Source organism: Zalophus californianus, chromosome 1 (genome assembly GCF_009762305.2).
Source record: "Zalophus californianus isolate mZalCal1 chromosome 1, mZalCal1.pri.v2, whole genome shotgun sequence".
Taxonomy (NCBI): Eukaryota; Metazoa; Chordata; class Mammalia; order Carnivora; family Otariidae; genus Zalophus; species Zalophus californianus.
Genome location: NC_045595.1, coordinates 61,914,120 through 61,926,410, shown reverse-complemented (window position 1 = coordinate 61,926,410; position 12,291 = coordinate 61,914,120). Strand labels below are relative to the sequence as shown.

The window sequence follows — 12,291 nt, the reverse complement described above, 5'->3', positions numbered from 1 at the left end:
CTGCCCTCAGGAGCTCGATAATCAGTTCCTTGAAATAAAAATCACCATTTCTTTAATGAGACCAAAATTGGAGGGACTAACTCTGCATTAGACTAAGAGTTCAGAATGGAGTAAGTTGCAGAGAAAATGAGCCAGGATGGTTTGGATTATGTTGGGGGTCAATGATTTATGTTGAATGGTTGGCATGTGAGCCCATATGTATTAAAAATGGGAAAATTTATCTTCAAATTAGTCATCTAGAAGTGATTTCTATTCAATCTTAGTGTAAAAAACCTGACTCAGTGGTTTTATTTATTTATTTATTTTTCCCGACTCAATGTTTTTAAACTGGGCTATATTACCAGGGCAGCTGTCCATGGCGACTCCTTTGCTTTAACGCAAGGTTTCCCAATTTGGGCATTATTGACATCTGGGGCTGGATACCTGTTTGTTGTGGGGGGCAATCCTGTGTATTATAGGATGTTTGGCAGCAAGCATCATTGGCCTTACCCACTATATGTCAGTGGCCTTCCCTGCTAAGTTATGACAACCAAAAATGTCTCCAGATATTGCCAAATGTCCTCCAGTGGGCAAAATCACCAAGTTGAGAACCACTGCTCTATGAGGATGGAGAAGAAAAAGCATGTTTCTTGCTTTGTCAAAATGATCTAACTCTGAGTCTAAGTCTCTACTCTGATAAATTTTGATAAAAACTAGTGTAAATTTGGCTGTAGACATAAAACCCGCAAACTGATTATTAAGCAGTCTTTTTGTACTCACTTCCAACAAAGTAACTGATTTATACTTTCTTAAGGGTAAAAACACTGCCTCGAGGTCTGACACCACCAACGGTGGAAGAATCCTGGGAGACCAGGGCTGCATACAGTGCATGCCCTTCAGGATGGCGGGTTTGCTCAGAGCACCACTGGGCACTTTTCTACACTGAGTCATTGAGTCACGGGCCAGCGCCTCCCATACTAATCCTTCTGAAAGCACATTAATGCCTTTCTCTCATTATCAGATCTACAACTACGTATTTACAGCAGACAGATTGAAGGGGGTTCAGATGCACAGCAGGTGCTAAAATATTTAACAAGTAAATAAAGGTAATCAGAACCAGATTCACAGAGATCAATCTGTAAAAAATTGTAGCATAAAACACGTCACTTCTGAAGTTTTTAGAGTATGTAAGATTGCAGTGTTTGTGATGTTAATTCTAATCACATTATTCTTCTGCATAAGTCTCGGGTGAACTCTTTAGTTCAATTAGATTTTATCTTAGAATACATATCTAAGGATATCTAACACTCCATCTGGGGTCCTTCCTCCACGGGTACCCCCTTGGTCCAGCTAAATTAAACTTAGCCATGTAGGGTGGCCGGCTGCGGAGACATAAGTTCAGTTTGGAGAGCAAATTTGGTATTACAACTTTATAAGAAAAGAAAAAACTTGTGAAATAAAACCACTGAAAGAAAAGCCACACCCAAGTTTTCTTGATTGGTTTAAAGTACACTCTTTTTGGGGCACCTGGCTGGCTCAGTCGGTAGAGCATGGGACTCTTAATCTCAGAGTTGTGAGTTCAAGCCCCATGTTGGGTGTGGAGATTACTTAAAAAAAAAATAAAATAAAAAAAATAACAAAGCTCTTTTTTAAAAAAAGATTTTTTTAAGTTTTTAAAAGCAATCTCTATTGCTTATAATAAAGAAAGGAAACCTTTTATGTTTATTGAAATTCCAGTTAACATACAGTGTCATATTAGTTTCAGGTATATAATGATTCAGCACTTCCATACCTTACCCAGTGCTCCTCAGAGCAAGTGCAATCCTTGATCCTCATCACTGAATTCCCCCATCCCCACCCACCTCCCTCTGGTAACCATCAGTTTGTTCTCTATAATTAAATTTGTCTCCCTCTCTTATTCTTTTTCCTTTGCTTGTTTGTTTCTTAAATTGCACGTATGAGCGAAATCATATGGTATTTCTTTCTCTGACTTATTTTACTTAGCATTATACTCTCTAGTTCCATCCATGTGGTTGCAAATGGCAAGATTTCATTCTTCTTTATGGCTGAATAATATTCCATTACATATGTATGCCACCTTTTCTTTATTCATCAATTGATGGACACTTGGGCTGCTTCCATAGTTTGACTATTGTAAATAATGCTGCTTATAAACACAGGGGTGCCTGCATCCCTTTGAATTAGTGTTCTTGTATTCTTTGGGTAGATACCCAGTAGTGCAATTGCTGGATCATAAAGTAGTTCCATTTTTGAGGAACCTCCATACAGTTTTCCACAGTAGCTGCACCAGTTTGCATTCCCACCAAGAGTGCATGACGGTTCCTTTTTCTCCACATCCTCACCAACACCTGTTGTTTCTTGTGTTGATTTTAGCCCTTCTGAGAGGTGTGAGGGGATATCTCATTGTGGTTTTGATTTGCATTTCCCTGATGATGAGTAATGATGAGCATCTTTTCATGTGTCTGTTGGCCATCTGTCTTTTTTTTTTAAGATTTTTTATTTATTTATTTGACAGAGAGAGACACAGTGAGAGAGGGAACACAAGCAGGGGGAGTGGGAGAGGGAGAAGCAGGCTTCCCGCTGAGCAGGGAGCCCGATGCGGGGCTCTATCCCAGGACCCTGAGACCATGACCTGAGCCGAAGGCAGATGCTTAATGACTGAGCCACCCAGGCGCCCACAGCCATCTGTCTTTTTTTTGAAGAAATGTCTGTTCATGTCTTCTGTCCATTTTTTAATTGGATTATTTGATTTTTGGGTATTGAGTTCTATAAGTTCTTTATATACTTTGGATGCTAACCTTTCACTGGACATATTTGCAAATATCTTCTCTCATTCTGTATGTTGTCTTTTGGTTTTATTGTTTCCTTTGTTATGCAGAAGCTTTTTATTCTGATGTAGTCCCAATAGTTTCCTTTTGTGTTTGTTTCCACTGCCTCAGGAGACAGATCTAAAAAGATGTTGCTACAGCCAATGTCAAAGAACTTACTGCCTGTGTTCTCTTCTAGGATTTTTATGGTTTCAGGGTCTCACATTTAGGTCTTTAATCCATTTTGAGTTTATTTTTGTGTATGGTATAAGAAAGTGTTGCAGTTTCATTCTTTTGCATGTTGCTGTCCAGTTTTCCCAACAGCATTTGTTGAAGAGACTTTTTCCTATTGGATATTCTTTCCTGCTTTGTCGAAGGTTAACTGACCATAAAACTGTGGGTTTATTTCTGGATTTTCTATTCTGTTCTATTGATCTATGTGCCTATTTTTGTGCCAGTACCATAGTGTTTTGATCACTACAGCTTTGTAATATTACCTGAAGTCTGGAATAGTGATGCCTCCAGCTTTGCTTTTTTTTTTTCTTTCTTCCAAGGCTGCTTTGTCTATTTGGGGGCTTTTGTAAAGGTTCCATATACATTTTAGGATTGTCTGTTCTAGCTCTGAAAAATGCTATTGGTATTTTGATAGGGATTGCATTAATTGTGTAGATTGCTTTGGGTAGTAGAGACATTTTAACAATGTTTGTTCTTCCACTCCATGAGCATGGAATGTCTTTCCATTTCTTTGTGCCATCTTCAATTTCTTTCATAAGTGTTGTATAGTTTTCAGAGTACAGATCGTTTACCTCTTTGGTGCAATTGTAAATGGGATTGTTTTCTTAATTTCCTTTTCTGCTGCTTCATTATTGGTGGATAGACATGCAGATTTCTGTACATTGATTTTGCATCCTGTGACATTACCGAATTCGTTTATCAGTTCTAGCAGTTTTGGGGTGGAGTCTTTTGGGTTCTCTATATGTAGTATCATGTCATCTGCAAATAGTGCAAGTTTTACTTCTTCCTTACTGATTTGTATTCTTTTTATTTCTTCTTGTCTGAGCGCTGTGGCTACGACTTCCAGTACTACGTTGAATAAAAATGGTGAGAGTAGACTTCCTTGTCTTGTTCCTGACCTTTAGCGGAAAAGAGTTTTTCCCCAGAGGATGATGTTAGCTGTGGGTTTTTCATAGATGGCTTTTATTATGTTGAGGTGTGTCCCCCCTAAACCTACTTTGTTGAGAGTTTTTATTACAAATGAATGTTGTACTTTGTTAAATGCTTTTTCTGCATCTATTGAAATGATCTATGGTTCTTATCCTTTCTCTGATGTATCATGTTGATTGACTTGTGAATATTGGACCATGCTTGCAACCCACTTGATCATGGTGAATGATTCTTATTTTTAAAGTAGGCTCCAGGGCGCCTGGGTGGCTCAGTTGTTAAGCGTCTGCCTTCCGCTCAGGTCATGATCCCAGAGTCCTGGGATCGAGCCCCACATCGGGCTCCCTGCTCCACAGGGAGTCTGCTTCTCCCTCTCCCACTCCCCCTGCTTGTGTTCCCTCTCTTGCTGTGTCTATCTCTGTCAAATAAATAAAATCTTCAATAAATAAATAAATAAAGTAGGCTCCATGCCCAACATGGGCCTTGAACTCACAGCCCTGAGATCAAGAGTTGCATGCTCTGCTGAGCCAGCCAGGCATCCCAGGTGGTAAAGGATTTTATGTATTGTTGAATTCAGCTTGCTAGCATTTTGTTGAGAATTTTTGCATCTATGTTCATATTGGCCTGTAGTTCTTTTTGCACGATGTCTTTATCCGGTTTTGGTATCAGGGTAATGCTAGCCCCATCGAATAAATTTGTAAGTTTTCCTTCCTTTTCTGTTTTGTGGAATTTTTTTTAAAAGATTTTATTTATTTATTTGACAAAGAGAGATAGCGAGAGCAGGAACATAAGCAGGAGGAGTGGGAGAGGGAGAAGCAGGCTTCCCGCAGAGCAGGAGCCTGATGTGGGGCTCGATCCCAGGACCCTGGGATCATGACCCAAGCTGAAGGCAGATGCTTAACAACTGAGCCACCCAGGTGCCCCTGTTTTGTGGAATTTTTGAGAATAGATATTAACTCTTCTTTAAATGTTTGGTAGAATTCGCCTGTGAAGTCATCTAGTCCTAGATGTTTGTTTTTGGGGAGATTTTGATTCAGTTTCTTTGCTGGTTATCAGTCTGTTCTAGTTTTTTCTTTTTGCTTCAGTTTTGGCAAGTTATGTTTCTAGGAATTTATCCAATTCTTGTAGGCTGTCCAATTTGTTGGTATAGTTTTTCATAATATTCTCTTATGATTGTATTTCTGTGGTGTTGGTTATTTCTCTTCTCTCATTTGTGATCTTATTGAGTCCTTTATTTTTCTTGATTAGTCTGACTAGAGGTTTATCAATTTTATTGATTTCTTCAAAGAACCAGCTCCTGTTTCATTGATCGGTTCTACTGTTTTTCTAGTTTCTACATAATTTATTTCTGCTCTAAAGAGATAGATAACTTTTGTGGTGCCAGGCTGGCTCAGTCAGTGGAGCATGCAACTCTTGATCTTGGGGTTGTGAGTTTGAGCCTCACAGTGGGTGTAGAGATTACTTAAAAATAAAATCTTTAAAAAAAAAAAGGGAGGTGGGTAACTTAACTGATAATTTTTATTTTTTTAAAAAAGATTTTATTTATTTATTTGACAGAGAGACAGTGAGAGAGGGACCACAAGCAGAGGGAGTGGGAGAGGGAGAAGCGGGCCTCCCTGCTGAGCAGAGTCCGATGCAGGGCTCGATCCCAGGACCCTGGGATCATGACCTGAGCCAAAGGCAGACATTTAACGACTGAGCCACCCAGGTGTCCCACTGATAGCATTTTTAAGCTTAATTCTCTCTTTTGCATAGCTGTAAAACTGTATGTGATTAATTGCAATGAGATAAACCGAAACAACACAGGAAGCAAAGATGTCAAAGATTAAGCTTAAAAAAACCCCCTCATGTATTATGGAGTAATGTACCAATCCTCATTTCTACTTCCTGTAAATGCTATTCTAAATTAATAAGATACATTTGAATTTATAAACAGATCTGGCTTGATAAGATTCCAGTCTGTTATTGGAGACATATTTGGTGAAAAGTCATTTTGACTCAAAGTTTACAAGACAGAATATGAAGGAATACAGTAAATATACTCCAAATTTGAAACCTCAGGTTCAAACCACATCCTACTTGAAAATGGCAGAAGGCTTTTATAGATTTTGAAAACCCCCAAGAGACAAATATGGTTTATAATCAGGAATTATGTGATTTTAATTAGTTCTGAGCAGTGCAGTAAATGAATGATACTGATAAATGTTTAGGGAGAAAGATGGAAAGAAAAAATTTAACCAGGAACTTACCACCAGTTTTTAATAGCTGACACCTAAATATATTTCTGGAATGAACAAATTTGAATCGTCAGTAAAACTTTCTTAAAGCCTCATTAACTGAAATTATAGATTTTAATTTTTATTTTTTTATATGTATATATATTTTTACTTTTGTTATTTATTTTTTTAAAGTAATCTCTATGCCCAACATAGGGCTCAAACTCATGACCCTGAGATCAAGAGTTGCATGTTCTACCAACCGAGCCAGACAGGCGCCCCTAAAATTATAGAATTTTAAATCTTTTTTCATGTTTTTATATTTTAGCTTTCACTTAGTCACATTACACCGTATTCTTTCATTACTCAGTTCATTTGAGTGCCTGTGTTTTGATGCCAGGTGCTTGATCTAAGTTTTCAAGCAGAGTTATTATTCAGCTTACATCATACTACTTAGTTGTCAACAGTAATTAAAGCAGGATCTTAAAGCAGAGGTCAAAATTAAATCAATATTTAGATTAAAAATGATTATAAAACATACAAAAGGTCATGGAACATAAAACATAACTGAGAAACTGAGGATAATTCAATGTTTAAAATGTCTTTTCTTGGGGCACCTGGGTGGCTCTGTTGGTTAAGTAGCTGCCTTTGGCTCAGGTCATGATCCCAGGGTCCTGGGATCAAGCCCCTCATTGGGCTTCCTGTTCTGCGGGAAGCCTGCTTCTCCCTCTCCCACTCCCCCTGCTTGTGTTCCCTCTCTCGCCGTCTGTCAAATAAATAAATAAAATCTTTAAAAAAATAAATAAATAAAATGCCTTTTCTTCTTAAAGATAAGCTGTCAGGGGCTCCTGGGTGGTTCAGTCAGTTGGGCGTTTGCCTTCGGCTCAGGTCATGATCCCAGGGTCCTGGGATCGAGCCCCACATCAGGCTCGCTGCTCAGCAGGGAGTCTGCTTCTCCCTCTCCCTCTGCCTGCCTCTCTGCCTACTTGTGCTCTCTCAAACAAATAAAAATCTTAGGAAAAAAAAAAAAGCTGTCATACACATGCATATACAGCCATCTGACTGTGGAGGCTACTCCTGATAAATGTTTTCCTCAGACGCACTTATAAAATTCATGAGAACAGCACTAATACAGGACCTCTGAAATATTTTTTAAAAACCTAGTTAGGAGCTAAGTGACTTTTCACAGAGTGAGACAGAAAAACAACTGATATACATTGTTAATTTTTTCAAGTAATGTTATGTACAGTTTTATTGCCAGTATATGCACAACAGTAAGCATAGAACTATAAATACACAATGTAATTAACAGCAGAAAACAAAATTGTTACAGGTAAAGGGGAAGGGATATAGAGAAACTATTTTCCTGCTGCTAGAACAGAAACGAAGGGAAAAGCCTATGACAAACCATCCATCCAGTACTCTTGTCTTAAATTCTTTACATACATTTCTACATTTTTTCAATTAAACAAAGAAAGTACAGATAACTCTGTAACCATAGCAAATTGCTTCCCTAATAGCTATTTGCCTTTCCAGTCAAATTCACTTCATGTTATGTTTTTAAAAAAAGTCAAGATGAGAAATCATTAGTATCCTGGTTCCGAATGATCTAATTTACCTTTCACGAAACTGGTAATTTTTGAAAGTTGGCTGCACATGAAAAGAATAGGTGTAGCAAAAGGTGATTAAAAAAATTTGTTAAAATATAACAGAAAATCACCCTTTAAGTAGTTTCCCAAAAGATACTACAGGCAGCAGCTCAGTTATAAGGATTAGCCCTGAAGAGGTAGAGAATTTAAGTCCATTACACAAAGATAATAGCCTTGTACCATCTTCTCTCTCAACAGGATCAATGTTTTCAAGTAAGACAATTTCATGGTAAAAGGAAACCAGGTTCCACCATTTAAAGAAAAGGTGCTGGTTGACTCCCATGTCTCAATAATAAGTTTATTAAATGAGAAACAGAAGATGGTCAAGGACACACATGCACTTGATTTTTTTTTGTCTCTTTCCATTATCAAGTTTATTCATAAGTGAATTTGAGATTAATAAATACGAAAAAAGCATCATTCACAACAAAGACAAACAAACCAAAAACCCTGCAATAAAACCTTCTATTTTAATAAGTATCAAGAAAACAACAGGCAGATGATTTGGTGCAGCTTTCTTAAGGGATCTTAGAGGGGACATGGTTTTAAATAAAGATGGCAAGATCAACAACCAACAAGCAGTATCAGTGTTACAGAACTGGCTGATTCTGTAGCACTTTCTCTGAGGTCTTAGTTTTAAACTACAGATCACCCCAAAGAAATTGCAACTAATGACATGTATCACCATCACACCAATAGAGTCCAGCTGTAGTTCAAATTAGTCCTGCTTTGTTTCACATCATTTCAGTATTTCTAGCATAGGACATGATACGGAACAAAACTCCAAGTAGCAATAAAAATATTATTCTGCATTTGAATAGAGGCAAAAAAAATGTTTTAGACTGTTTAACTTTTAAAGCTTTAAGCATTCCTCTTTAACCAGCATTTAAAAAAAATTATACAATCATAACACTGGCAAAGGTTAATGGGAAGACAAAGAAGTACAAACATGTGAAATGATGAATTCGATTAAAAATTACTTTGTACTGATCAACTGATGTTAATACTGCTTCTTCTTGAATTTGGAATAACTATCATAAAAGTTACATGCAGACTGAGGATAGCCCTCTGTTACAGAAAATACAAAACAAAACAAAAAACTAAAACTGGGAAAGATGGTAAGTTCCAAAAGATGTGTTTGAAAATTTCCTTTCGTTGATGAGGTGTGGTCTGTCTGTCCTTTCTTTGAGAGGCCTGGTTCACTTTAATCAGCTTCACTAACTTTGTCCAGAAACATCAGTAGTGGGATCAGCTCCTCCAGAACCTGTTTGTGCACGTTTGATGTAAAGATTCAGTAGCTTCATCTGCAGATTCAAGCCAAACGTATGTCATTGAGCCAATTATAAATTACAGTAAGATGCTCATTAAAAAAATTATACACATATATGAATTTAAAAAGACAGATTTTAGACTAAGTTACACCCAAGTATTGTTGATAATTAAGAATTACCAAAAAAAAAATTCAAGTCTCAGTCTGTTTATAGCTGAGTATTCTATTTATTCATTTATTTAAGTAATCTCTACACCCAACATGGGGTTTGAACTCAAGATCCTGAGATCAAGAGTTGCATGCTCTACCAGGCTAAGCCAGCCAGGTACCCCTGATGACTGAGTATTCTAATATGCCTTTTCAAAAAATGTTGTAGTGATAGCATGTAAAACTTAAACTTAGAAAAAAGAAGTCATCATTAAGACAATAAGGACAAACATTTGAGCACCATGTGCTATATAATAAGCTAACTACCTTACACTGTACCTTTTTATCTCAACAATACTTTATAGATGAGGAAATCAAGACATAGGACATGCCAGTCATTGCCTAAAGTCACAGGGGTAGGTAAGAAGTGGGCCAGGATAGGAAATTAGGCACTTGGGTTCCAGGACCCAAGATCTTAAACAATTATAACACTGCCCTCCAAGAATGTTCTTGATTTCTCTGTGTCAATTTGTAGTCTTTGCTAGATGAGATCATACTTTTATAAAGTTTTAATCAATGCAATACAATTCTGTACTTTACTTTTTTTCATCTAATGTCATTTCCAAATATTTTTTCAAGCTACCTATGGTCTTCATATGCCTAGTATTCTGACAAATTACTTAATTTTTAAAAAATTTTTTATTTAAATTCAATTTAATTAACATCTAGTGTATTATTAATTTCAGGGGTAGAATTTAGTGATTCATCAGTTGCATACAATTCCCAGTGCTCATTACTTCAAGTGCCCTCCTTAATGCCCATCACCCAGTTACCCCATCCTCCCACCAACCTCAGCTCCAGCAACCCTCAGTTTCCGAGAGTTAAAAGAGTCTTGACAAAGTACTTAATTTTAATTCTTCTACAGACATCTCTGGATTATCAGGACACAATCTTGAGCTTATCATAAAAGTTGAGGTTTTTTCTTTGAAAACCACTGTGTTGGGGCATCTTGCTGGCTAGGTTGGTAGAGCATGTGGGACTCCTGAGTTCAAGCTGGGTGTAGAGTTTACTTAAAAAAAAAGAGGGGTGCCTGTGTGACACCTTTGGCTCCGGTCATGTCAGGGTCCTGGAATTGAGCCTCACGGCGGGCTCCCTGCTCAGCGGAGAGCCTGCTTCTCCGTCTGCCACTCCCCCTGCTTGTGCTTGCTCGCTCTCTGTCAAATAATTATATAAAATCTTAAAAAAAAAAAAAAGGAAAAAGAAAACTGTGCTGTTGAAAGTTTGCGATTTAAACATTAACGCATTGATTCAAGGGTTTCTAACCTGGTGTCCATGGGATTCAAGGACTCAATGAATCCTCTGAAACTATGTGTAAAATTTTCTGTATTTATTTATTTTTCTTGGGATGAGATACTACCCATATCTCAAAGTGGTCTGTAACTCAGAAAGGGTTAAGAACCACTGCTCTAATCTATCTATAACTCACGTAAGTATTTAATGTAAGGTGTATACCTGAGCTTTATAGGTATTTTCTCCACTTTTTTGCTATTTCAAAAATAAATTTGATCATAGTAATGACAATAGCGAGGGTTTGGAAAACTGTTTAAATGAGGATGAGTGTTTCCCGCAAACTGGTTCATAAGCAACAATTCAACAATCATAGTTTATGCTCACTTTGTAGAATAAATTTCAATGTTGGATAGTTTCAAAGAAATGAGGAAAGCAAGACTCTTTTTTAAGTCTTTATTTATTTTTATTTTTTAAAAGATTTTATTTATTTGAGAGAGAGAGAGCACGCATGAGATGGGGGAGGATTAGAGGGAGAAGCAGACTTCCTGCTGAGTAGGGAGCCCAATGCAGGATTTGATCCTGGGACTCCAGGATCATGACCTGAGCTGAAGGCAGTCGCTTAACCAACTGAGCCACCCAGGTGCCCCATGTCTTTAAAACATTTTTTAAAGCTTATTTATTTAAGTAATCTCTACACCCAATGTGGGGCTCGAACTCACGACCCTGAAATCAAGAGTTTCATGCTCTTCTGACTGAGCCAGCCAGGCACCCCTATTTTTTTTTAAGTCTTTTTTTAAGCTTTGGCCATTTGTTCCTTTATTCCATCTCAAACTTTTCATAAAGGTAGAAAACAATTGTAAGGATAAAAATTGTCATCATTTTACTGGGCTCCTGGCTTCCTGTGAGTCCTGGGAAAAGAGGGTCAGTGTCTAAATGTTGAGCACAACGTCTGATGTATAGACAGTGCTTGACCAATGGTTCTTGGGTAAATAGATTTACATTTATTATTAGTATCAACATTTCATCTTATTCCATCAAGGCCGCTGTAACAAAATACCATGGACTAAGTGGCTCATAAACAATAGAAATTAATTTTTCACAGTTCTAGAGACTGGATAGTGCAAGATCCAGGTGATATCCCACTTTCTGGTTCACAGACAGCCATTTTATTGCTGTAACTCCACATAGCAGACAGGGCAAGGGGTCTCAGGGGTCTCTTTTATAAGGACGCTAATCCCATTCATGAAGGCTCTGCCTTCATGAACTAAACCCCTTCCAAAGGCTCACCTAATACCATCACATTTGGGATTGGATTTCAACATAAGAATTCTGAGGGAACATTTCCATAGAGTACAATAAGACATGATCAACTTCTCACGGATGGGATCTCATTGGATGACTACAGCCACCCAATGAGTTTTTTTTTTTTTTTTTAAGTCTTAACGACAGCAAATATTTGATTATCATAGTTCACAGGGGAAAATTAAACAAATGTTCAAGTGTTCCACATTTTGGGAGATATAAAGTAATCCATGAATATATAAAGCCACTATTCTTTTTAAAAAAAGGATATTCATGGTGCGCCTGGGTGGCTCAGTTGTTGAGCGTCTGCCTTCGGCTCAGGTCATGATCCCAAGGTCCTGGGATCGAGCCCCGCATCAGGCTCTCTGCTTAGCAGGAAGCCTGCTTCTCCCTTTCCCACTCCCCCTGCTTGTGTTCCCTCTCTTGCTGTGTCTCTCTCCGTCAAATAA

The 12,291-nt window shown here is 37.8% G+C and overlaps 1 protein-coding gene across 45 annotated transcripts in view; it reads right to left on the bottom strand.

Moving 5' to 3' along the window:
• Positions 1-7,408: 7,408 nt before the first annotated feature.
• The window catches only part of CLASP2 (cytoplasmic linker associated protein 2), a 178,009-nt gene continuing 173,126 nt past the window's right edge, over positions 7,409-12,291 (bottom strand). For all 45 annotated transcript variants that reach the window (XM_027581900.2, XM_027581902.2, XM_027581906.2 and 42 more), the window contains one exon: positions 7,409-9,137. In XM_027581900.2, coding sequence (XP_027437701.1) covers positions 9,051-9,137 — 87 coding nt within the window. In that variant the 3' untranslated portion in view covers positions 7,409-9,050. The remainder of the gene's footprint in view (positions 9,138-12,291) is intronic.